At 26.7% G+C, this 25,479-nt stretch overlaps 8 protein-coding genes across 9 annotated transcripts; 4 read left to right on the forward strand and 4 right to left on the reverse strand.

Annotated features, from left to right (window-relative positions):
* Window positions 1-432: 432 nt before the first annotated feature.
* On the reverse strand, window positions 433-1,940 carry OCT59_011202 (uncharacterized protein). Its single transcript, XM_025314475.2, has 6 exons — window positions 1,886-1,940; window positions 1,647-1,789; window positions 1,433-1,543; window positions 1,181-1,354; window positions 1,002-1,106; window positions 433-901 (listed from the first exon to the last, which is right to left on the reverse strand). The coding sequence occupies exons 1-6, from the start codon at window positions 1,917-1,919 to the stop codon at window positions 782-784; spliced, it is 687 nt and encodes a 228-aa protein (XP_025185092.1). The 5' UTR covers window positions 1,920-1,940; the 3' UTR covers window positions 433-781.
* A 216-nt stretch (window positions 1,941-2,156) lies between these two features.
* Window positions 2,157-3,244, forward strand: OCT59_011203 (iso-1-cytochrome c). Its single transcript, XM_066136351.1, has 4 exons — window positions 2,157-2,204; window positions 2,310-2,340; window positions 2,492-2,683; window positions 2,765-3,244. Exons 1-4 carry the CDS (start codon window positions 2,189-2,191, stop codon window positions 2,856-2,858), a joined length of 333 nt encoding a protein of 110 aa, XP_066000979.1. The 5' UTR covers window positions 2,157-2,188; the 3' UTR covers window positions 2,859-3,244.
* OCT59_011204 (uncharacterized protein) lies at window positions 3,044-4,645 on the reverse strand. The gene is made up of 7 exons (XM_025314476.2): window positions 4,282-4,645; window positions 4,176-4,198; window positions 4,028-4,077; window positions 3,849-3,943; window positions 3,634-3,761; window positions 3,398-3,559; window positions 3,044-3,322 (listed from the first exon to the last, which is right to left on the reverse strand). Exons 1-7 carry the CDS (start codon window positions 4,485-4,487, stop codon window positions 3,270-3,272), a joined length of 717 nt encoding a protein of 238 aa, XP_025185094.1. The 5' UTR covers window positions 4,488-4,645; the 3' UTR covers window positions 3,044-3,269.
* A 1,762-nt stretch (window positions 4,646-6,407) lies between these two features.
* Window positions 6,408-7,810, reverse strand: OCT59_011205 (uncharacterized protein; the record flags this gene model as incomplete). The annotated part of the gene is made up of 8 exons (XM_066136353.1): window positions 6,408-6,544; window positions 6,619-6,773; window positions 6,844-6,976; window positions 7,054-7,186; window positions 7,251-7,311; window positions 7,386-7,442; window positions 7,521-7,643; window positions 7,749-7,810. The coding sequence occupies 8 exons, from the start codon at window positions 7,808-7,810 to the stop codon at window positions 6,408-6,410; spliced, it is 861 nt and encodes a 286-aa protein (XP_066000980.1).
* A 140-nt stretch (window positions 7,811-7,950) lies between these two features.
* OCT59_011206 (60S ribosomal protein eL37) lies at window positions 7,951-9,214 on the forward strand. The gene is made up of 4 exons (XM_025314478.2): window positions 7,951-7,986; window positions 8,166-8,301; window positions 8,401-8,502; window positions 8,579-9,214. The coding sequence occupies exons 1-4, from the start codon at window positions 7,984-7,986 to the stop codon at window positions 8,629-8,631; spliced, it is 294 nt and encodes a 97-aa protein (XP_025185097.1). The 5' UTR covers window positions 7,951-7,983; the 3' UTR covers window positions 8,632-9,214.
* Window positions 9,215-9,390: 176 nt separating this feature from the next.
* On the forward strand, window positions 9,391-11,669 carry OCT59_011207 (uncharacterized protein). 2 transcript variants are annotated; one of them, XM_066136354.1, is made up of 4 exons: window positions 9,391-9,487; window positions 9,590-9,703; window positions 9,940-11,028; window positions 11,104-11,669. In XM_066136354.1, exons 2-4 carry the CDS (start codon window positions 9,683-9,685, stop codon window positions 11,434-11,436), a joined length of 1,443 nt encoding a protein of 480 aa, XP_066000981.1. In that variant the 5' UTR covers window positions 9,391-9,487; window positions 9,590-9,682; the 3' UTR covers window positions 11,437-11,669. The 2 variants fall into 2 exon arrangements, with proteins under 2 accessions (XP_066000981.1, XP_066000982.1); XM_066136355.1 differs by having other exon boundaries at window positions 9,391-9,703; window positions 11,106-11,669.
* A 6,217-nt stretch (window positions 11,670-17,886) lies between these two features.
* OCT59_011208 (uncharacterized protein) lies at window positions 17,887-19,477 on the reverse strand (the record flags this gene model as incomplete). The annotated part of the gene is made up of 4 exons (XM_066136356.1): window positions 17,887-18,194; window positions 18,320-18,435; window positions 18,505-18,713; window positions 18,782-19,477. 4 exons carry the CDS (start codon window positions 19,475-19,477, stop codon window positions 17,887-17,889), a joined length of 1,329 nt encoding a protein of 442 aa, XP_066000983.1.
* A 2,333-nt stretch (window positions 19,478-21,810) lies between these two features.
* OCT59_011209 (uncharacterized protein) lies at window positions 21,811-22,802 on the forward strand (the record flags this gene model as incomplete). Its single annotated transcript, XM_066136357.1, has 3 exons — window positions 21,811-22,071; window positions 22,159-22,412; window positions 22,481-22,802. The coding sequence occupies 3 exons, from the start codon at window positions 21,811-21,813 to the stop codon at window positions 22,800-22,802; spliced, it is 837 nt and encodes a 278-aa protein (XP_066000984.1).
* Window positions 22,803-25,479: the final 2,677 nt, after the last annotated feature.

Here is a 25,479-nt window from a genome sequence, read left to right on the forward strand (position 1 = left end):
ATCCAAATTATCACATTAAATTATTTATATTTCAAATTTGTATTTACATGGGGTAATGGGTTGTACTTTATATATATACTTTATTTACTTATACACTCTTATACACTTTATTCACTTTATTTGAATAACAAAATATAATATAAATTTTTTTTTTTTTGTTTAAAGTAATAAAAAATTAAAGTTGACTTGTGTTACGTGTCAAACCTGTCAATGTTATTTAAATTTCGTTTATAATTAATTTTATTTCTTCTTTACCTGTTTTTAACATTGCATTTTCATATGTGAGTAAGTGAGTTTAAGGAGAATTATTTTCTAGTTTAATAAATTCTCCACTTTTTCAAATCTCCTTATTTAGTAGTTTCTTATAAATCAGGAATAAATAATTAATTATTACTTTTATTATCATTTTTGTCATGGGATCATGAAATATTTATATATATTGTTTAAAGTGTTTTTTAAACTGTCATTTTATTTTTCATCCCCCTTAATAATAAATAAAATAAAATAAATAAATTGGTAAATTGTTCAAATTTCGCAATTTTCTTAATAATGTAAAACCCCCCCTACATTTTATGCAGGTGAACTTAATATAATGTTTAATCACGTGATATTTTATATTGGGGATTCCCCCAACATAGTAACTATAGAGAAATAAGATGGGTAATCTAATTTCTAAATTACGGTAATTTCATTAAAAATACAAGTAATTTCCTTAAATTGGAAGCGGAAAATCGGAAAATCGGAAAATCAAAAACCAAAAATTGCGTAGATATTCGGCAATTTAAACTCTTAGCCGGTCTTCTATATTCTTTCTTGTTGTTTCAATCAGATCTATTTCTTCATTCTTTGAAGCATTGTATCTTAAAACATTGGTTTGATTGAAAGGATTCTCGGGTGATTTCTTTTGAATTTCGTATTATAAAAAAAAACGAATGGAAATTAATTGATCATAAATTTTTCAAACATGAAGATATTTCACTCATAAAAAAGCAAAGACTTACTTTGAAATTTTCGTACAAAAGATTATGTAATTGAGCATAACGTAATCCAGGATTTTCTTTTCGAAGTTTTGGCATCTCATGTTCTTCATATGCACGGAAAGCAGCCTATGTTATAATAAATTATCATTAATATGTATAAATGTATAAGGATGAGGAAAAATGTTTTAATCAACTGATACCTTAAACCTTCTTTCTGGATGTCTTTCAATATTAGAAGCACTTGTAGGAGCACCACCACCATTATTTTCTAATAAATCTAAAGCATCATCTATATTAGATGCAGAAAATTCAGGAATTTCTCTTCTCTCCGTGGCTTCTTGTTCAACTTTCTGAGTCTTCTTGATAGCCTTTGTCTAATATATTATAAAATATATATTAATATAATCTTTTTAATTAACAAAAAAAGGTAAAAAAAAATAGGTATAGACTACCTCTTCACCCGATTTCTTTGTTAATTTTATTACAGGCTTATATTTCGAAAGTTCTTTTTCTTCTTGTTCTAATAATTTTGCTGCTTCATTTTTCTTTGCTAATTGAGCTTCCTATTATTAATTTAAAACAAATTGAGATCAAATTCTAACGTAATTTTTTTAAAATATATTAAAATATCTCCCAAAAGTAACGACTGAAAAATATTGATCGTACTTTTCTCAGTCTTTGAGCTTCTTTTTTTGAAGTATCTTTTGCTCCTACTGACCACTCTTCGGACTCTTTTCGTTCTTTCTCAGCTTGTTTCTTGGAATTAACCTCCTTTTGGTGTACGGCTTTCTTTTCCTTTGCAGCCGTAACTGATAAGCAAAAAAAAATTATAAATTAAAATAATTATAAAAGAAAAATTAAAATACTCTCGGTTATAATATAAAACTAATTATTAATTATTATACCTTTAGTATTTTCTCCTCTGAATTTTTTTGGCATGATTTCCAAAGTAAAAAAAACGAATTCTTGTAATAGAATCGGAGAAATTATTTTATTAATCAAGGCGCAGTAACCGTGTAGGTATTCACATGATTCGCATGAAAAGGTCTGAGCTGTTTCATTTACGTAAATTATTCGTAAACTTATCGGAAATTATCGGAAAATAAATAAATAGTGTGTCCATCCATCTAAAAAAAAAAAGTATATATTTATATTGATTTTTTTTTCTTTTTTTTTAAAAAAAAGAATATTTTGAATAATTTGTAAACATGCCTTTTGACGCTGGTAAATATTTAGTTATTTTTTTTTTTCGTTAATTTTATATTTTTTTTAAAAAAAAAATATTGATCAATATTTTTTTTTTTTTTTTGATAACCTTAAAATAAATAGCAAGTGCTGATGCTAAGAACGGTGCTAAATTGTAGGCCTGAAAATTTTTCATTAATCAATTTTAAAAGAAATCGAATTTTTTAAATTGAATCATATTTACATTACTTTTTAATATTTTAAAATCAAATTCAAAAAAATTAAATATTTATAATAATAAATTATTAAAATTTGAAAAAAAACAGGTTCAAGACTCGTTGCGCTCAATGCCATACAGTCGAAGCAGGAGGTTCCAATAAAGTAGGACCAAATCTTCATGGTTTATTTGGTCGTAAATCCGGTACAGTGGCAGGATTTTCATATACTGCTGCTAATCAAAACAAGGGAGTAATTTGGAAAGAAGATACTTTATTTGATTACCTCGAAAACCCGAAAAAGTATGATTATATAATTTTTTGAAAATTAGAGAATTTTGGATATTTTATCTCTAATTTTATTATATCTTGTTTTTTTTTCAGATATATTCCTGGTACAAAGATGGCATTTGCCGGGTTTAAAAAGGAAAAAGAACGTAACGATGTTATCGCTTACTTGAAAGATTGTACAAAATAACTTTTGAATATTACTGATCATATTCACAAGGAAAAAGCATATCAAATTATTTAATTATATTAAAAAAAAAAAATAAATTTAAAAAATCTTTTTTAATTGGTCAAATTATTTGTTGACCTGACCATAATTAGTAAAGATTTTTTTTGTTTGTTTGCATTTTTTGTTTATAAATTCTGAAAAAATTTTTATCCTTGGTAAAATCAAAAATTTTTTATTAGATCAACTTTTATTCATGCTAAAAATAGCCTAATGCAATTCAAATAGAATTCATTTATTTGAATTCCGAGAATTTAATTATTGAGATAGTCATTATATCGCTTGTGGTTTTAAATATTTACATTACATAATAAGATAAATTGAAATAATAATCATAAGGATATATATATAGATGTATCTCAGTATAAAGAATGTTCAATCTTTTCCATTTGTATCTTGTTTCTTAAATGCAGCGTGTTCTTTATGGACTGTAAAGAAATCAAATTATAATTAGGTATCAATGTTTGAAAAGGAAGGTGCATAATCTGCATACAAAATCATACCTTTGTAATATGGACTTTGAAGTTTAATATTTTCTTGTAATAATAATTCTTGCAATTTATCCATTATTTTAGAATTTTCATGTGCACCGGCATTTTTATTCCAAATAGTAAAAATATCAGCATTAAATCTAGTAGATACCGATAAACCAAAGATATCATCATCTAATATTATACATATATAATGTCAGTTTTTTGATCGATTTCTAAAAAGTATTAAAACTCGTTGATTAATTAACCTTTAGAAACAACATCCTCGAACTGTTCCCCAATTAAAAGCATGAGTAATTCTCTCCAGACTATTTTTGATTCAGATTTATTAACGCGAAATGACCATGCGCCTCCGTTTTCATTATGTGGGTCTTCCCTAAAATATTAAGTTTAATTAACTTGATCATGTATTTCGAAAAAAAAGAGTAAAAAAAAAAATGAGGTTAAAAAAAAAGAAACCTACCATACAGGACGAATTCCACTTTTCATAAAATGAAGACTACTTCTAAATTGTAATTGATCTGGCCCTATAATATTGTTATAAACTGACCAAAAACTCTTGTGAAAGCAAATAATAATAATTAATTATAGCATAAAGAAAATATTTAATAAAAATTCTTTCTTACAATATTTTTTTTTTACCTGAACAGTATTTACAGTTGCAACACTCTTCAGATTTTCTTCGTATTCCTCTAAAAAAAAAACATATAAAAGAAAAATTCAAAACTTGATGAAATATGGGATTGCCCATTTTATTATGCTCAGTAACAATCAATTACAGGTCTTTTACCAGGCGTGGCATTCGCGACATATCTTTTTTTTTTAAAAAAAAAGAGCACATAAAGATTAATATTGTTCATTATTGATTAAGAAAAAAATCTTTAATAAAAACGCACTTATCGTGGTAAAATGTCCATTCGTTAGTTAGAGGGTACTGCTCTGAACTTTTAGTGTTATCTTTGTCGGTAGTACTTTCTTTAGAACTTCGAAGTGAATTATTTTTCCAGGAATCTGTAGTTTGACTTTTTGAGTTAACGACTGAAGATTTTGTGGTTGAATTAGTCGGTAGTGTGTTAGCATTTGATGTCGTACTAGAAGACATTGTTTTATCTTTAACTTGTCTGTAATCAAAAAAAAATCTATCGTCTATTTTTTATAAAACAAAGTTTAACTAATAAATAACATCGATTTTTCTTTCTGTTAATGAAATAATTATAAATTAAATAATGATGTTCGCTAATTATTAACTTAGACGAACTCTTCGTACAAAATTTCACATCCCCTTATTTAAAATAAATTGATCACCTTTTAAAACCAATCAAAAACTCATCATTAAAACTCTGAATATTGCCTAGCGTGGATTGAGTGACATAAAAATCCGTCATTTTCAGGAAAAAAATGTAAGACATCATTTTTTATAATAAAAAAAACCTGTTCAGCTAAACATATTTTAAATGCTAAGCAATAAATCTTGTAACAGAAATGTTGAAAAATTCCGATGAAATGAAATGAATTAGGCGTGTTAGTATTGACGATTTAATAGTATTTTGAATTTGAGCTTAATTTGAACTTATATTCATATCTTTAGTTGGATTTATCATAAGGAATCAAAAAGATCTTTTATCAAGAAAGAAAATCGTTATTACATATGCATCAACTTCAAAAAGGTGTACCAAATTTTTTTAACGCCTTCTATTATATTATTATATCTGAAATACTATTGGAATATTGAAAGTAATTGGGGTGGATCAGAAGAATATATATATATATATTTTTCTAGTACATGAGATGTTAGGTGCAGTGCGGTTGTCTCATAATTGTAACTTAATAGAGATTCGCTCAAATCCCTCTCTTTCGGCATGCATAAAAAGGAAAAAACCGGTGAGTGGGTTCTCGTTCTTTTTTAAAATGTTGAAAATGAATATTATACATTCATTTTGAACGCATGGCGTAAGTTGTAACAAAATATCAGGCGTACTGTACATTAAAAGAAGAATTTCCCTACAAAAAGGGGTGTTACAGCCTGTTTAAATCAATGATCAACTAAGCGGATAATAGCATAGTATTATTTATTATAATTAGCATTCCTAATTCTGTGGAAGATGCTCTTTCTGGCTCGGATTAAAGGGTTTTTATTCTTTTTACGACATTTACAGTTGTAGAATTAGAAATTCAAGATATATAATGAATCGTAGCATCTATATAAGAATTTTGATAGAAGTTTGGTTTTCGTTTAAAAAATTTATTTTAAATTTCATTAAACATATGAAGATTTTGCCTATGAAAAGAGATTTCAATAAAGCAAGGTCAAGATCCTAATCAAAATCTAATCCGTGAAGTTGGCTAGAGTCTCGAACAAAACTGGCAAATTTATCAAGTTCTTCAATATATGCAAGTTGAAGAATTTTTTGATAAACAGACAAGTTAAATTAACCATTCAAGACTTCATATCATTCTTATTTGATGAAATAAACCAGTTTGAATGTTTGGATCTAAAAATTGATATATTGATGCCACAGACTGAACTAGCAAAAATTGGAATAATAAAATTTTCGTGCAATGTATTATTGTAAAAAATGTAGGTAGTAACCTAGAAAATAAAAGTTCATTTTAAAGATTTGTCATATATCTATCATATTAATAAATGTGAAAATTTTTAATTTGACTAAAATCTCTCACTTTCCATACTGATGAGCATACATAATGTTTGTTAGAATTTTACAGAAGATGCGCTTTACGTTTGGTAATCATACCTTGAATAATCCTACATTTCACGTTATTAATAAACAATTTATTATTCTCTTGGCACAGTAATTTATCATCCTCCGAGGTATTTGACAAAAAGGAGTAATAATGAAATAGACTATCTCGAGATCAGTTGGAGCTTGAGATTTAAGTGCCGGGCAAAATCAGAATCCGTGGTTTAAAGTTGGATCCTGAAGCCGGAATAAATCTTCATTCTGATTTATAATCAAATAAACTAATGGAAGTGTTCATAATTTTATATTCTTTAATGACATTATTATTGTTCAATTATATCTTCAGTATCACTGTTAGATCTTAGAAAATTCTCCAATGCCTCCCGATCATCTGCTGTTTCTAATTCAACTTGTTCTAAACTAGTTATCAAATCTTCATCTGATAGTTTTGGTGAATATTCTATGAAATAACAAAAAAAATATGTATGTAAATACGTAATAATAAATTTCGAAAATTATTATAAATCAACATACCATTATGTAATGCAGGATTTATCATTCGCTTTTTGTAGTTTTCCATTTGTGTTTCAAAATCAGCTTGATATGACTGCACTTTTTGGATTTTATGATTCCTCATAAACTCCTCATAATGTTGTTGATACATACTCCTTTTTTCCGATAATTCAGCCCTAAATAATAAAACTTAATAAAATAAGCAGTTATAGAATAAATATCCTATTATAAAACATATTTACTTACTCTTTTTCTTCGATATGTTTATCAAGTGAACGAAGTTCGGTTCGTTTCCAATCTTCGAAAATTTGTTCTTGATTATTTTTTGCATAATCATCAATCATATTCTCCAACTCTGACAATTTTCCTTTTAGTGAAACTTTTTTTAAAAAAAGAAAAAAAAATTACTAAGACTTTCTTGAATTATAAAGGAATGTCAATTAATTGTGATCTTACTTGCAGAATGGGTTATTTCATCGATCATTACTTTTACTTTAGGCAATTGACTAGCCTCCGATTTAACTAACTCGCATGTTTGATAATGATTTTCACATTTTTTCAATATTTGCTGAATAAGCCCATCAACTAACTAATAAATTCGAAAAGATTTAAGTATCAAGAATTAATAAAAGTAATGTTAAATGCCGACTTACAATAGCGTTACGAAAATTATTTTCATCCTCAGCTTTTATCGAATTCCAATCATTCTCATATCTAAAAGCATTTGAAAAGCAAATAAAATTAAGTACGATGGTTCATAACAAAAATCATGTCAATTTTAAAACCACCTTAATGAAAATTCAGTAGTGGCTGGTATGTCTAGACTCGGTATTGTACGTGACTTGCTATAATGTAAGACAACAATAATAAATAAAAGTCGGAGGAAAAATTCAAAAATGAAAAGAAATAAAATAAAATATAACCTTAAATACCCAATCACGGGTAACCTTGGTGACAACGAACCTAAACGCGGGTTTAATGCAGGTGTAAGAATTTCGGCCGATTTTGTACGAATGTTTTCCCATTCATTGCGAACAACCTGAAGTCTTAAAATAAATTTAATATCTAGAGTTAATTAATAAGTGTGGGCGATCAATAAATTTTCCTCTAAAAGAAAGTTGAATTTCTTAAGTAGGTAAATAATTGCTCACCCAGTCGTATCTATAAAGTCCTTAAAACTAGCTGAAGATATTTTTTTGAACTGTTCAAACATTGTTAAGATATCAGATATGCAAGATGTGCAACTACGTCTTAATTCTTAAACGTAACAAGGCACGTGAGATTAATACATTATTGACCAATGAAACTTGATGATCTTAAAAAAGATAAAAACGGAAATTTTAATAATTTATTAGAATCCTCCTTCCAATATCTCTTTGATTCAAAATGGTAAAGTTTTTCTTTGTCTTTTTACATCCATTAATCATCGAATTAGTAATTAAATTATTATAATTGATAGTTTGATTATTTTTTTAATGAGCTTAAATAATTTATCCGGAGAATGAGAGCGATGATAAACAAAAATAAATCTGTGATTTTGAATATTTATTATTAAATCAATATTATAGACAAAGGGTACCTCAAGCTTCGGTAAACGCCACACAAAGACCCACACTTTATGCCGTCGATGTGGAAGGCGTGCATTTCATAATCAAAAGAAAACTTGTGCTCAGTGCGGATACCCCTCTGCAAAAACGAGGAGCTGTTAGTAGTATATTGAAACTTGATTTTTAATTGTGAATTGATTGAATCAAATAATTTTCACTCAAGTATTAATTTGACAATTTTTTTTAAAAAAAATAGACAACTGGAGCGAAAAAGGTAAACGTAGAAAAACTACAGGTACTGGCAGAATGCGGTATTTAAAGCATCTTCCTCGTCGTTTTAAGAATGGTTTTCGTGAAGGTAAAAGATTTTAATGAATTCTATAATTCCATATAATTTTTTTATTTATAACAAATTTTATGATCTTTTATTATAGGCACTCAAGCAGTAAAACGATCAGCTCCAGCTACGGATAGTTCTGACGTTTGAAGAATTTTTCTTTTAGTAACTTTTTAAATCTTTATGTAAATGACAATAATTTTAATAAAATGAATGCTTAAAGTTACACTATATTATATACTACATGACGAAAATTTGGCAAAATTTTTTAATGCCAGCCATTGTAGAATAAATTTCCTTTGAAGGTGAATCTGGTAAAATATAGACAACACAGATATATCTCGAACAACCTTACTTTCTACAAAAAACTACAGTTAATCAATTATAAAATAGATGAGAAACAGACCGAGTTCTTGGGTTCTAAATCAATGGATGATCAGCAATGCCATTTAAATTATTATATTTTAAAATTTCTATTTCATCACCGGTTCTAGCTTATACGTAACAATATGATGGATTTTGGATTAGCCATTTCATTCCTTTTTACATTTCTTTATATTTCCTTATATTTATATACACTTATTTATGTATCCAAATTTCATTCACAATGTTAGAATTTTAACCAACTTTTGTTAATGATTCAAGATCATACAAGTTTCAAAATTGACTTTATCGATTAATTGAAATAAAATTTTAAAATTTTTTATCACGGCTGGCATTACGGCATTAAAAACGAGATACTCGTGACACGGAGTGATCATCAATTCATCAATTATAAATAAAACAAAAATTTAATTTAGCTAAATATCTTTTGGAGCTCCCAAATAACATGCGTATATGGCAAAATGTTGCGCGTGCACTATATATACACTATATATGGACATTCCCCGACGCCATTATCGAGTTTATGACCAAGAATTGTCCAAAGTTGTCTTAGACCAACAAGCATTTATAATACCAGCTGACAGGCTTTCTCGTTTTATGGTGTAGAACTTTTAATACTCAGGTGAGAAGCGTAATAATTAAAATTATCTTCCTCTTGCAAAGACTTGTTACGCTTCTCAGTAAAAATTAATTGACGCGTTTTCTTATTTGGTCCTTCGGGAAGTGTCTTTTGTCACACAAAATTAATTCTGCTGGATACTCTTTATTGAATTTTTAATGCTTTGCTGTAACGATATCTTAATTGTTGTGGCTATAAATGGAAGAGAGATTAAATCAAGTGAGTTAAGTTTATTAACAGTTTATTTCGCCAGATTTAAATATAATCATACCTACCATATAATCACACACTCGGGAAGAGATTGTCTGATTGTGACTGTATTAAAAAATTTCTCCGGTTTATAATAGCAAAACTTGGAAAAGTGTAATTGTAGAGAGTGTGTGATTATATAGGATAGGCCGATTGGGAATTACCGTATAGAAGTACGACTGTATAATTAACATTTATTTTTCTAGATTACTGAAGTCGTCCGTTTCATAACTGAAAATGACGATTATATTATAAAAGGCAATTGGTTTTGTCAGCATTGGCGATGCAAACACGAACCAAAATGTAATAATGAACAAGAATGTAGAAACAGATGCCCACACGAACCGGAGTGTCAAACCGAAGAGCAATGTCGAACCTTATGGGTATGCAAACACGAACCGATATGCGAATTCAGAGAACAGTGTCAAAGAAGATGGTCATGCCGACATAATCCGATGTGTCAAAATAAATGGTTTTGTAGAAAAAATTGGAGATGTATGCACCCATCACGATGTAAAGACATATGGGAATGTAAGTACAGATGGACAGAAGAATACGAACCACATTGTCAAGGAAGATGGCAATGCTATCACAGACAGAAATGCCGAACAAAATTACAATGTCAAAATAAGTCATTTCAAACCGAATGGAAATGCCAGCACGAAGCCAAATGTTATAATAAATGGAAGTGCCAAAGCAGATGGCAGTGTCAACACAAAAAGAAATGTGAAATGACGAATTCTAAAAAATCGAAGTGCCAAGCAAAATGTCAACATCAATGTAAAAACGAAGAGGAATGTCTGAAAAAATCGCATCAGGATGAAAACGAAAAGGAACGTCTGAAAAAATTGAACAAGTTTGAAACCAAATGGAAATGCCAGCACCAGTGCGAGAACCTAAGGGAATGTAAAGAAAAATGGAAATGCTCACATGAAAACGAACCAAAATGTAAAGACGAATGGAAATGTCGATCCAGAGGTTGGAGATGCCAACATAGTCCGCCATGTGAAGGTTCTTGTCAAGACAAGTGGGACAGAGAAAATGAATGGAACTGTAATCATGCAAAAGAATGTCAGACTAATTGGCAGTGTCTAAACGATCCACAATACAAAAATAAATGGCAGTGTCTAAATAAATGGACAATAGGATATAGCCAGAATGAACTCAAAGCAATTTTAGAAAAATCCCACCAGCAACTATATAATTTTTTTTCACAACAGTGCAAAGAATGCGGAAAAAATTGTATTATTTCGAGTTTCATCCTATATAAAAGGTCAACAACTATGTTCTTGGAGGTAAGTCAGGATTACAGAACAATTTTGCTTATGAAATGCAAAAGAATTGACATTCTTCCTCAAATATCCTAATAGAGAGAGATCATTTGTCACCTAGTATGGGCAAAAGCAAAAAAAACTAGAGGGGATGTGTTTTATAGAGTGTTTGGCAGCTGGAAATGCGATGAAAATCATTCTTGGGACAGCTCCTATACTTGGATATCACTCCGAAAGTTTGTAGAGAATCAGGCACGCTTGTCAGATCGTGATTATTGGAAAATTAAATGCCATGAATGCCGGAGCGATGGCAACATTTCGAGTTGGCAGATAATTGTAGGATCAAAAGACGGCCCCCTTCATGAAAGAGAGCTATGTGAAAAGTGTCGAAGTGGTGAAGTGTGTGTGCAAACAAACTCCTACTTTGGCTAGTGTGATGCATTATAAATGTAATTAATTTATATTTAGTAGGTAGTTGTCAAAGAGTAGCCCTATAGGTGGGAACATGGATTTTCTTATTGAATTATTTTTGAATAATATTGTTTATTTGCTTTCATTTATTATAGTATATTAAATACTGTTATTAAATATACAGAAATTCATATATTTAAATTATTTTATAATAAATAAATTATTATATAACGTTATTCTATGCCAATTTTTACAATTTATTAAGAAAAGAAAAAATATAAATTATCAGAATTATAACTCTGGAATTCAGGTCACATAGTGACAAATAGTTATTTATCACTATATTAATGTAATAAATATTTTATTTATCACTATATTAATGTAACAAATAACTATTTATCACTATATAATTATGATAACAATAATATTTATCATAAAAAAAAATTTATTATGATAGTGCTATTTTAATCTATTTATATCAGTTTTAATTTATTTACTAATTAATTAGATTTTATTAATAGTTTTTTAGTTTTTTATCTAAAATTTGATTTTATTCTTATAGAAATTAGATTTAGGCATTTCATTATTAAAATTTTTAATATTTATAAATTATAAAGGAGTTGAATAATCTCTACTTAATGACAATAAAAGAAAGATGTTACAGGTAAAATGCTGTCCAACTGGCAATCATGCCAATTGAAGTATATTTGTCAATCCATAGTCAATCCGATGGTATAATATAATATAATATCATATTAGATGGAATCAGAAAATTTTCTATTGATGTTTAGGGCACTGTCAGATATTACCTAATATCACTTTAATATAAAAGCTTACCCCCCCTCCCCTAGGTAAGATATGTTATATATATAATTCCTTATATAATATTATATGTAACTTAAGATCTTTAGTTACTCCCCCTCCCCCTAAAATATTAGGTAATATCTAACAGCATCCTTATTGTCAAAATCAAAATAACTGATTGGTATTTATTTGTACTAAGATTTTTCAAACAGTTGATTCAAAATTATTTGGCAATTAAAGTAAAATAAGTAGTGACCAGTTGCCTATTAATGTTTATTGCTAAATAAAATAGTTGATTTAGCAATTTACAGTAAAATAGATGGCGATTGGTTGCTTATTAATGTTTATTGCTAAATATTATATTGGTCATCAATATGTACAAATCTGATTTAATAAATTTTTAACAAAAATAATAAACGATTTTGTATAATTTACATTATAATAATATTAACAATATTACATGTTAAATTTTCTTCCTATAGGAAGAACAGCTATATAAACTACTGGATTTCTTTTTCCGATTTTATATATACTTGGTATAAATCAACCAAGTATATTATGTACCAGAATTATGTAGTCTTTATCAATTTCAAAAAATTATTTGTCCAGATTTTTTGCGTTATAGCCTTCAATATTGTTAACTTGAAAAATAAAATTTCGTTTAATGATTTGGAGTCAATATGAACTATTTTATAAAAGCCAATTTATGTATTAGAGACGTACCAGAAATTATGTAATTATGCTCAATTAGAGACCTGACCCCTCCTACCCACTATGTGATTGAATTCTGATTGGCTAAAAAAATCCATACAGTATAACATATAATATATTATATTAATATATATATTATAATACAATTAGTTTGCTATTTAATAATCCAATTTGCATAAACTTTTTTTTGTTTTGTAGCCCCATTTATGCTTTATAAAATAAAATAAAAATTTATTGAAATTGGACTGCTAGATGGTGAAATAATTGCAAAAAAGCTTGTTAATAAATAAATTATCACATATTATATATATATTATAATACAATTATTTCACTATCCAATAATCCAATTTGTATAAACTTTTTTTTTGTTTTGTAGACCTTTTTATGCTTTACAAAACAAAAAAAAATTCATTAAAATTGAACTGATATATAGTAAGTTAATTGCAAAAAAGCTTCTTAATAAATAAATTACTATATATTACATATATATTATAATACAATTATTTTACTATCCAATAATTCAATTTGCATAAACTTTTTTTTATTTTATAGCTCTCTTTATACTTTATAAAACAAAAAAAATTCATTAAAATTAGACTTTTAGATGGTGAGATAATTGCAAAAAAAGCTTCTTAATAAACAAATTATATATTATTTACTATAAAAGATATACTATTACCATAAAAGGTATATTGTGACATCTGATTGCAGGACCTGACCCTCCACCCACCCATTAAATCACGTAATTTCTGGCACGCCCCTTATCTTATTTTCCTTTCCTATTTTTAACTTATGTTCAAAGTAATACTGAACTTAGCCTGGATATATTTCTATTGAATCATTTTCTTGCATGAACTTTGCAAAATGGCAACATCATATTTATATGATGGGAATTGTAAATTTCAATAGGTTAGTTTCACATGTATTAATAAAGTACTATGAAGATGCTTTACATTTATCACCTGATATGTAAAAAGTGACTTGACCTTTTTAGTGGTATTAACTTGACTTTTCATATTGTAAAATATATTATGTAATCAAAAATGATACTTGATATAAGTCAAGACAATGATTTGCATTGATAGATATAAATAGCATCTATATATTATGATTTTTATGATGCGATATATTAATATTCTAAAATTAATTTTGGCATACTGTAAATTATATTAAAAAATAAAGTTTTAATAAACCTTTTATTCACCTTATGCAAGTAAAATAAAAATTGAATGAAACTAATCAAATTAATCAAACTTACCATTTTATTAAGATTTTGTAATAATAGAATTATGTAACTTTAAAATCTATGTTATTTTATCTGCAAATTTTATAACTTTTCCAATCATATGTTTATAGCTTGAAAAATATTTATTCCAGTATTACTGTCACTTTTCTACCTCACGTAATTTTTTGTAGCACATCAGCCTCATTTGTTTTTTTGTGTAATTTTTAGAAAAATTTTAATTGCAAAATTCATATTTAAAGTATAAAAGTTAATAAAATAATAAAATATGTTTTATTGATAAAAAATAATAATAAGTTCATTTAATTTTTACTTTGAAATTTATATCTGCTTATTTATTATTTATTAATAAAATAAAATGTATAACCCATAAAATAAATATAATAAATAACACCTAAATAAATATAAAAATGTACGTTTCTTATGTCTTCTAATAGATATAAAATATAAAAATGTGTATCTATTAATAAAATAAATATAGCATCTTTCCTAACTTTTCTAATAGATATAATAAAACAAGTATAATAAATAATAATCTAAATAAATATATAAATGTGCATTGTCTAAAGAAATTTAAAAAATGTATAATGCACTTAATATTATTATAAAGTATATTTATAACTTTATAAATATGTAAAATAATTCAATAAAAATAATTATTTGAATAATGCTATACTTGTTAAGCAATTTTAATTAGCTTTTAATGAATGACCAAAGTACTAAAATTATTTATATAAAAAAGATAAATAAAAAAAATAAAAAATAGTTAATATAGTAGTAAAAATAAACTAACAATAAATTTTATACTTAAATAATTATTTAAATTCGATATTTATAGCTTTTTATAAACTTTTTATCTGATATTAAAAAAAGAAAGAGGAAAAAGTAAAAAGAGTTACAAAAGTTATAAAATCACTGTTATTAAATATAAATAAATCAATGAGACTAATATAACACAAAATCATGTGGAGTAGAAGAGTAATAGTGATACTAAGAAAAATCTTGGAAAATTAAATAGATAAATAGATGTTTACATTTCTTTTGCTATTTATTATATAGCTGAGTAAACATAAAAATAATTTTGTTACTTGAATGCTTAAATATTAGCTCACAAGCCAATATATTTTTAAAGTACTTTTGGCTTGTGAGCTGGTTTATGAGAAGCTTTATACTTAAAGGCTTTGAAATACAGTGGTAAATATAACTATATCAGTGATTTCTTATAATAATACTATTTGATGTAATCTGGTTATTTGTAAATATTTAGCTTTTTGGTAAAATAACAATAATCCTTTATTTAAAAATTTTTAGACTTTCATTTTAATTTAAGCAATTTAAAAAATCAGACAATAGAGCACAGTCAGTATCAGAGTGAATTAAATATAATAAATACTTATTATATAAAAATTTCAGAAGTTAAACAAATTGTAAGAAAGTGTAAAAAGAAATTCGCTATAAATACTTTTTTTTATTTAATCATTTTGAAATTGTAAACCACATTTGAAAAAAAATATCAAAGAAATGAAAAGAGACAAATGTAAACTAAGTTCATATTTTGTTAAAAGCGTTAATTATAAATATTACTTCAACAGGCCACTTAGCAAATTGCAGTTTGCATAGACTACCTTGTAAATTGCAGTTTGCAAGAGAATAACTGCAGTTTATCTATAATAACTATTGGATTTAAGGTTGCTTGCCAAAACCTAGGGGTTTAGACAAAATGGCGTTTTGCCGAAAAGCAAAATTCTGCCAAAACTATATTAAAGTTATATTAAAAAACTGGCGAAACTTTGGAGAAAGGTGAAACTGCCAAAACTTATTATAAATGCCAAAACTGCCAAAACTCTGCCAAAACTATAATAAATCTATAGTAAAATTTTGACAAAACTAATCGTAGGATTTTAAAGAGGTTTAGATAAGCAACCTTAATTGGATTGCAGTTTATACAGACTACTTTGTAGATTGCGATTTATACAGATTACCTTGTAAATTGTAGTTTGCATTCATCTATGATTAGCTCTATAACTATATTTAATAAAACATGATGAGTAGTTAAAAAAAATTTGGCATTATAACTGAATAAAGATAAAATTAATCTTATAATACCTTTCTTTTTATTTAACAAGAATAATAAGAATAGCAGAACAATAAAATTTTTCTGAAATAAACAAGATATCACTTTGAAATAATTAATGAAGAAACCTAATTGCAATAGGTAGATTGTCTTTATGAGATTTATCTCTAGAACTAATGTTTTATAAATTTATTTATTTGATTTTTTTTAGAAAAAAGGAATTTAAAATTCGAAAAAATAAGTCTCAGCTACCCTTAAGTGATATTATTCATCATTCAAAAAAAAAAAAATTTCAAGCTACACATCTTATAAGTAAAATATATTGAAGATTTTAATATTAACAAAGAAAGTGAGGCCAATTAAGATTTCAAAGATAATTACATTAAAGTTAACTGATTTATGACTTTTCTTGCATAAAAGAAATCAACTAGGAAAAGAAAATCAGTAAGTTATACTGAAAATTCAAAGGAAGAAGATCATTCATTTAATTAAGATTATATAGATTAACCTAAGAGAATAAGTAATTTTTTATTATTTCACGTAATTATAAGTATTCTGATTCCAATACTATTGAATTTATTAGAAAACAAAAATTAAAATCAAAGCAATTATAAAGAAAAGTGAACTGTGATAATATGAACAAAAATAATATTATCATAGAAACTTTAGAAGATGAAAATACATCAAGTTCAATTTAACTAACTATGATATCAAATACTTAGAAGATACTACTTTATGTGATTATTTCAAATATATCCCAACAAATTCTGACGTTATTTGATATTTCAGAAGATTTTCCACTTCATGTGAATTTACACCATATCCAATAATTTGACTATCAAAAATTTCCTGTTTCTTGTGGCATAAATAGGTTAAGATTACAAGTAAAGGAAATGTAAAAATGACCGATAAAAAGACTGAACAAGATTTGATAAAAATAGATCAACTACCATGTATTACAGATAATAACACCTTTAAAAATTCGTTTAAAGAAAAATACAACAAAATAGAAGATGATTTGAAATGAAAGCTTTCATGTATAAAGTATTTTATAATGTTTCAGATTTTACAAGTGAGGCACAAAATATTCAAAAAGCTACAGATAACTTATCTAAAATATTAATTTTTTTAAAAACCATTTGAAAGGCCTTTAAAAAGTATTTTAAAAGCATTTTAAAATGCCCTTTTATGTTATTTTCATAATATTCTTATTAGTACTTATAAGCTCATTGTTAAAATATTACAAAACAATTTTAAAAGGCTTGCAGAAGGCTTTAGAATACATATCATTTAATAATCATCTTAAAACAATTTTATTATTAATGCGAACTATATATATATATTTTATTATTAATGCGAACTATACCTATATAATTATTAAACAGCAGTATAAAGAAAATCATTTTTGAAGTAATTTCTATTGTTAATGTCATGGTTTTCTACTGTATGTACAGGAAGTACCACAATCATGCACAAAATGAATTTTTTGATGTGAATTTATAATTGAAATTGGATGTATTCGCTTCTAATTTTCATTACGTCCTTGAAGTAAATACCTATTACATTGCATAATTTGATCAAACCCAATCAAATCAAACCATTCAAACAATAAGAAAACATGATAGTTATTGTCATTTGATCAGTGTACAAAAATTGCTTGAATACGTGCAAACCATTTTTCATTTTCAATATCATCGTTGTCTTTTTTTCCTTCTATCTCAACAACATCACCTGCTTGAAGTTTTATGTTTTCTTCGATTATCGTATCATCATCTATAATTGTAAAAGAAAGATGCTGATAAAAATTAATATTATAATGCGCCACGGCTGCTTGCTGTCCAAAATAATTATCGTATGTCCATGATATGTCTGAAACCATATTTTCATCAAGTTTCCTTCCTGAAAATCCGTTTTCTTGTATTTTCTGTTTGTTCCATTTACCACGAACTTTTATATTAATATAGTTGGATGAGGGTGACGTAAATTATTTTCTTGATCTATTATTATATAGATTTCAAATAAGTGATTTAATATTCTGTAAGTAAACTAAAAATCGTAGTTGCTTATAATACCTTCTTCAATATCTTCATTTGAATATACTTGCGAAGTTAAATACCATCCATCAAATAAACTTTTAATTTTTCCATTAATTTGTATATGATTATGTAAACCACGATCTATTAAATATCTTAAATTATAAATTGTAGTTAGTGATCAATAAATAATTATGGGAGACATTTCTTAAATAATTTATTACCTAAGACTTTGCAATGTGTTTTCTCGTTTGATGAAATCCAATTCCACATTTTTCTTATTGGTATGTGGTACATAACTTTTATGTATTCGATGAACCATTTCTTTCAATGATACCGATGCATTAATAAAATTACCAAAGCGTTGTGCATGCTCAGAAAGATGACGAAGAACATGAAGGTTTGGTAAATTTGAAAACTCTTCTGGAAATACCTATCAATTTCAATTATCAGAAGTTAGTAATTGCTGGAATAAAATCTTATTACTAAGTAAAATTTTACCTTCAACAAATCAATAGACAAGTTTTGCAACGTCGCATCTAATCTAACATAATCATTATCAGACATTGATTCCGCAAATACTGCTTTTGAACATATGGCAAACTTAATCCAACATTGTTTAATCATTGATATTGCTTGTGAATTTAATCGTAATTGGTTATTTTTTTTGATACGTTGAATTATATTATTTTTGATAGAGCGGTTGTTAAGACATCTACGTAATAGAAACGGCATCATTATAGCTAACCTTAATGTATCAGACATAAAGTAACTGTTCCGATGTGATATGGGGTTTTGTTGACGCGACCAATATGATGGAAATTCAAATGATTTCCATACAGTAAGAAATTTAGCTTCTCCATCTCTTGTAAAAGATTCTAATGTAATATTAAGCAATCTGCCTCCCAATCCAGCCACTGCATGAAATGCATCTTGTGATGTTTGTGTATGACGATCTCGAAATAATTGATCCAAAACATTTGGCTTAATATATAAACCGTGCTCTTTTGCAAAAGCTGTTTGTAATGAAGGTACGTCATGTAATTGGTGCAAATAATCAAAATAATTATCAGTAAGGTGATGATATCTTCCATGCTTTTTAATATCATAATCAATTTCAGTAAGATTCTCTTTAAACACTTCACAAGTTCTGCATCCATAATTTGCATTTTGACGTAAGATTCCAGCAAGCGTCATTACCTTGAGGTAGATCAGCCGTAGTCAAGCCCAATCCACCAGTCACCCAAACCTCTTCTTCCCCGATCTTCATCACAATGCCATGTTGTAATTGTTTAATGTCTTTTATAAATGGTTTGATAACATCCTCAAACTCTCCACCGAATGGGACGAACCCTATTAAAAAATGATTTTTCAGTTGTTGACGTAACTTGAGTGTCATATTACCGAATTGAACATATAGTCCTCCTAGAGAATGATATACTGTTCTAAAAGTACCGAAATCATCATAGTAAAGATTGATAAAAAATTTGAATACTTTCATATTAGGTGATGGAGGTATACCCATTGTTATATATTCATTTGGATGGTGATGTCGTTGTTCAATAGGACGAATTGTGTAACGATTATTATGCTTGTAAAGAATTTCAGAAATACGCTTTTCATAACGGGGTATTTGATCTGTATCCTCAAGCCAAATTACAACTTTTTTTATTATTTGTGAACGTCTTATTAATATAAAATCATCTGTCATCCACAACTGGTCAGTACCACGAGAAGCTGAACGAAATATTCTTGGCAAATCAAAATAATTTAATAATTTTTGAATTTTAATACGCCAAGATCCATTTTCTTCCACTTGAATAAATGCCAAAATCCTTCCATAATATCTTACATTGTCAAATTCGTACATAACAAATTCACCAGTACTGTAAATAACTTGAAACAAATTAAGTATATTAACGATAAAATAAATAAAATGTTTTAATATATTATTATTATACTTACCATCATTATAAGAAATGCTTGTTAAATCAAATAAAGGTGATTCATGCCACAAAGTTCCATGCCATAGTTCTCTTTTATTAGTCACTTCTACACCAGCTCCAAAATACGTATGCTTTTTTAGTTGAGGATTGTTTAATACTCTTTCAATATGGTTCAAAATAGAGAAATAATACGCTTCTTTAGTTGCTTCAGAGTTAGATAGAGTATTTTTCTGCAATATTGGAACAGTTAAACTTGAAATGGGCATTAAAGGTAGTTTATTTCGATATTTTTTAACGGTAGAAAGATCATTTGGGAGATCAAAAATACAAAATTGAGGATGTTTGAGGATATTTATAAGATCCTTATACGCAGCTGTTCCTATGATCAAGTTGTTAATAATGCAATACAAGTTTCACAAGTCGATCATATTTACCTATCATATGTTTTACAGTCCATATAAAAATCAGAAATACTGAAATGTTTGGGAAACATTGACCGTTTAAAGAAGAACTATAATCATATACAGTGTTAACGTTAGTATCAGATAATTCAGCATTAACGTCAGTATTTTCTAAAGGTTCTGAAATGTTTTCAATATTTGAAATATATTCTTCCCCATTATTCCACTGAAATGTATCAGTATCGTCAGTTTCACTATTATGTTGAGATTCTACATTAACACGTAGGTTATTTTGAAAGATGTTGGCGACTCGAGTATCTCTTTGGACAAATTGTGGTTTTGTTTTTTTGGTATTTCTTATTCTTCCAGTAGTAAATTTATTTGTTTTTGTACGCACTCTATGCATTATTTGTTATCTAATTTTAAATGGTTGAAAAATTTAATAAGAAAGCATAGATATATAATTTAATTTGTAAACTACGTTCAGTTGAAGAAATTCTTATTTATATCAGATAGAAAATTGAGTTGAAAAGAGAAAAAAAAATATTTAGTTGAAATTGAAGTCTATTTATGAGATATCGGGCGGAATTAGAATTATTTAATCAAGTGATTAAGCAGAAATATTCTAATGAGGCACAAGTAGAATTATCTAGACGAATTATTGATTAATAATCTAATTATCTAGATGAATTATTGATTAATAATCTATTGATCTTTATAAAATGATGAATTATATTTTTTTCATAAAAAAATTATCAGTCGTAAATAATATTCATTTAGAATCATAATTTAAGGATAAGATAATCAATGACTCGTAACGAGAAAAGACAATCTAGCAGTCCTTCATACGAATTTATAAGTTCAGATGACGAACCAGCAACAGGTAATTTAACGCTTTAACAAAATTTATAATTATTTTTTAAAAAATTAAAACTGAAGGTGATAATATTTTGTTTATTATTAAAGTAGCAATATCACCATCTGAAAAAGAACTTCTTACAGTTGTAGTAACATTACCTGATGAAAAATTAAAACTTTTAAAACGTAAAAATAATTTTATTTTTTGGATACTATTTTAAATACTGAATTTCACGAATATTTTATAATAGCTCAAGAAAAAACAAGTCAAAAGAAACGAAAACTTGGTCCTAACCCACTTAAAAGGCAAAAAATTTCTGAATCAATGGCTTCAAGTTCGAAAAAATCAATTGAAAATCAAGAAGACTCAGAAAGTTCTTATTACGTTGAAGAAGAAGAGATTGATGAAGCCAAAGTAAATAATATGGTCAGAATATTTGTTAATACTTTTAAGAGAAATCCCGATTTGTGGGCAAATTTCAAGAATGTTGTTGAAGAGTTATTATCTGAAGTGCCGATTACTCCAATTTCATCAACAAATTCTTCTGGCAAAGGAGGCAAAACTAGACAAATAATTACTGATGATGTAAGTATCGTATTTAATTTATTTAGATTTTTTTATATTAACGTAATTATATTTATTAATTTTATCTTTAATTTTATATTTTTAAAGAAGAGTGGAAATAATATATCATCTAAGAAAGATAAAGATTTTTTAATGGAATTAAAGTGTCTTTTTCTTAGAAGCCGTAACCCGTCTACTTCCACTTTACAACAAATAATCGAAAATATCTGGCCAGGATACATCATCAACTCCCCTGAATCAACCGCATATATTTCCAAAGCTCATCGATATTTTGACTCGTTCAGAAATGACTTAAATAAGAACATGATAATACTTGCACGCCAGTTCATAAAAGACAAAGAGTATGTATAATTTTTAGTAATTCAACAACAGTTATAATTTGTTCTAATAATTTTATTATTTTTTGTAGTATTGAAATAAATGATACACTCGATAAAGATGAAATAATTAATTATGTGGATGAGGCAATTGTAAAAAAAACGCTCTCTCTTTTTTTAAAGGCTATTCACAGCTCATCATGGAATAATACCGAATTTGTCAAAACTCTTAAAAGGTTTGTACGACATTGTTTATATTTTCACGTACAACATATTATTAATGGAGAAGATAAGACAAGATACAGTGTAGATGTACTTGAAAAAGTCAAATCAGATAACGTTAACAATATTACGAAAGATTTACCAGTTCATAGTTTAAGTGGTTTAGATTTAGCAAACAATGTTTTTTTGTAGTTGAGAATTTCTTATTTTAATAGTGGCAATATTTCTGAAGTTTTGCGCACAGCTATTTTATACTTGTAGTTTATACCTTGTAGATTTATATTCAATACCTTTTCAAATTATTTGTATTTTATAAACATTGTAATTTTATTGCTAATCCATTGCAAAAAAACGCAACAAAAAATTGAATATTTTTAATACATCTATAAAAGCATTTTAGAAGTATCGTAAATTTAAACATTTTATTATATAAGGCTTTTGCAAGTTAAATAATGCTTATGGAATGATTGTAAAATACATATATAATGATTTTAAATGCCTTTTTAAAAAATTGCATGTTTTAGCTAAGAATTAACAACTCAAATATAAAAATTGGTATGCAAAAAACTTAAAAATAAGAAGAAAAGTATGGTATTTAGATTAAATGGTGAATACAGTTTAAAGATGTTAGCCGTAACTGTAATATTAAGACACAGTGTCGTATGTAATAGGTTGCAACCTATCTACATTAAAAAGCAAAAGTTGTAATGCTGTAATTAGGTTGTAATGCCATAATTAGGTCGTAATACTGTAATTAGGTCTTAATGCCGTAACTAATCCGTAATGCCGTAATTCCGAAATTACGTATGTAATTTCGGCCAGAATTATGCACAATTTTAGCAGAAATTAACAAATATCCTAAAAAGGAAAGTGTTGTTACACAAAATTCCAGTGTCGTTCCACTAAAATCAATTTTCGTGGAACGGCTATCGCCAAAAAAGGAAAGATCTGCATTCCCGTTTTGGCTGAATTATGATTTTCGGCTGAAATTACATGTTTAAGTGAAATTACGTTAATTTCGGCCGGAATTATATTTCGGATTTCGGATTTCGGATTTTAGGAAATATGTGACCGTGTAATTTCAATTTTAAGGGGTAAATAATATCAAAAATAATAATAATAATAATTTTTTTTTTTTGTAAAAAAGTTTATATGTAAATTATGCATAAAATCATCTAATTATTAAAGATATTATGCTAATTTAATATAAATTTTTTGAAAAAAACTTAATATTTCCCACCTTCCACCCCCGACTACCCACCCCTAGGGATTTTGGTTCATTATATAATTTTTTTCTTTACACGAACGTGTATACAAAATACAAAAAAAAACGCGACGCGTCTTATGTACCCCCTAAAAATTAAAATTACACGACATATAAACTATTGTAATTTACTTTTATAATTCATTACTTTTATTTTAAATTTTTATGCCATTAAAAATTACGACATTACAGCCTAATTATAGCATTGCGACCTAATTACAGCATTACGACCCAATTACAGCATTACGGCCTAATTACAGTATTACGAAAAGTGTCATAACTGTAATGCTGTATGCTGTAATATTACGGCATCAGCCAATCAATTACGGCTAACATCTTTAATACAGTTAAATCAGGACCCCAGACATCATATATATAACTCACATTTGAGTTTTAGCAAATTCAATCAAAATTAGGTTAAACTCATAATTTTAGATAAAGCAAATTGATTGAAAATTAATTAATAGTCATAATTATGAGTTTTAGCAAATTGTGTTGATTTTACAAAGTTATTTTAATTTAACTTATCCTTTTTTTTTAACTTTTATTGATAATATTTTTAAAAATATTAGTTCAGGGTCCAAGTTATATTTTGGCCAAAATTAAGCATAATGCAGGCCAAAAACTGTCTGATTAATTTCGCAACATTTTATTTTTTAATAATTATTTATATTTAATTTATTATTTTTATTAATTATTATTTTATCTATAATTTACACATTTTTAATTATAAATTATAAAAATTAATAGTTTAATTTATATTAATTATTTATTTTTTATTGATAATAAAAAAAAAAAGATTGTTAATTTCAGTAAATTGATAATTAAATTTACCAATCTACAAATAATTTGAATAAACTGAAATTATATTTTATTAAGCAAATTTAAACTTATATTATTTAGAATTTTACTATACCTCATATTTTAAGTTTTAGCAAATTAGTATAAATTTAAAATGTGATAATTTGATTTTTAGCAAATTAGATCTATTTTAGCAGGAGCAAAAAGTGCTAAATTTATGCAAATCAGTTATGAGTTATATATGTGATGTTCAGGGTCCTGTTAAATCTTTATGTACTGATGAAGTTGTTTTAGGGAATTAGTATCAGTATATTGAATTATCGGTATACAATTTACTGTATATAAATCATGTCTATTATTAAATTAACAAATAGTTAGATCTTAATAATACTAATGCTTTTAATTGAAAATAATATTAATACATTGAATATATTATGAGTAACATAATGTGAAGCAAATACTACCTGATTAATAGGTCAAAACAATTAAATTTTGGCAACTTTATAGTGCTAGTCTGAATTAATACTAGTGTAGCTAAAATATTGGTACATCTTTAATATATGTTATTATAAAGGAACCAAGAAAAAGTATCAGTATACGTTACATCATGAAATTATATATAATATCAATACAATGCAGTTTTTTTATTATATGTAAAATGGGACAATGAAAATTTATTGATACAGGAAATTATTGGTACACTGGGGATCGGTATATAGAGGGTTGACTGTAGTAGTTAGATTATATGGTGGTAAAAATAATGAATAACAGAAAAGGTTAAAGGGATAGCTAGAGTATAAAATA

The sequence above is a fragment of the Rhizophagus irregularis genome, chromosome 19, assembly GCF_026210795.1.
Source record: "Rhizophagus irregularis chromosome 19, complete sequence".
In the NCBI taxonomy this organism is placed as follows: domain Eukaryota; kingdom Fungi; phylum Glomeromycota; class Glomeromycetes; order Glomerales; family Glomeraceae; genus Rhizophagus; species Rhizophagus irregularis.

What these genes read in the sequence shown, in the direction of transcription:
- OCT59_011206 (XM_025314478.2), top strand. An exon ending in CTCTGCAAAAACGAGGAGCT is followed by an intron (nt 8,302 to 8,400) that starts GTTAGTAGTATA and finishes TAAAAAAAATAG; the next exon opens with ACAACTGGAGCGAAAAAGGT. An exon ending in TAAGAATGGTTTTCGTGAAG is followed by an intron (nt 8,503 to 8,578) that starts GTAAAAGATTTT and finishes CTTTTATTATAG; the next exon opens with GCACTCAAGCAGTAAAACGA.
- OCT59_011207 (XM_066136354.1), top strand. Translation starts at nt 9,683, where the DNA reads ATGGAAGAGAGATTAAATCAA. An exon ending in TGGAAGAGAGATTAAATCAA is followed by an intron (nt 9,704 to 9,939) that starts GTGAGTTAAGTT and finishes TTATTTTTCTAG; the next exon opens with ATTACTGAAGTCGTCCGTTT. An exon ending in CAACAACTATGTTCTTGGAG is followed by an intron (nt 11,029 to 11,103) that starts GTAAGTCAGGAT and finishes ATATCCTAATAG; the next exon opens with AGAGAGATCATTTGTCACCT.
- OCT59_011202 (XM_025314475.2), bottom strand. Translation starts at nt 1,919, where the DNA reads ATGCCAAAAAAATTCAGAGGAGAAAATACTAAAG. An exon ending in CAGAGGAGAAAATACTAAAG is followed by an intron (nt 1,790 to 1,885) that starts GTATAATAATTA and finishes TTTGCTTATCAG; the next exon opens with TTACGGCTGCAAAGGAAAAG. An exon ending in TTTTGTACGAAAATTTCAAA is followed by an intron (nt 902 to 1,001) that starts GTAAGTCTTTGC and finishes GAAATTCAAAAG; the next exon opens with AAATCACCCGAGAATCCTTT.
- OCT59_011204 (XM_025314476.2), bottom strand. Translation starts at nt 4,487, where the DNA reads ATGTCTTCTAGTACGACATCAAATGCTAACACACTACCGACTAATTCA. An exon ending in TGTCGCGAATGCCACGCCTG is followed by an intron (nt 4,078 to 4,175) that starts GTAAAAGACCTG and finishes TTTTTTTTTTAG; the next exon opens with AGGAATACGAAGAAAATCTG. An exon ending in CGAGGATGTTGTTTCTAAAG is followed by an intron (nt 3,560 to 3,633) that starts GTTAATTAATCA and finishes GTATAATATTAG; the next exon opens with ATGATGATATCTTTGGTTTA.
- OCT59_011203 (XM_066136351.1), top strand. An exon ending in GCTAAGAACGGTGCTAAATT is followed by an intron (nt 2,341 to 2,491) that starts GTAGGCCTGAAA and finishes GAAAAAAAACAG; the next exon opens with GTTCAAGACTCGTTGCGCTC. An exon ending in TACCTCGAAAACCCGAAAAA is followed by an intron (nt 2,684 to 2,764) that starts GTATGATTATAT and finishes TTTTTTTTTCAG; the next exon opens with ATATATTCCTGGTACAAAGA.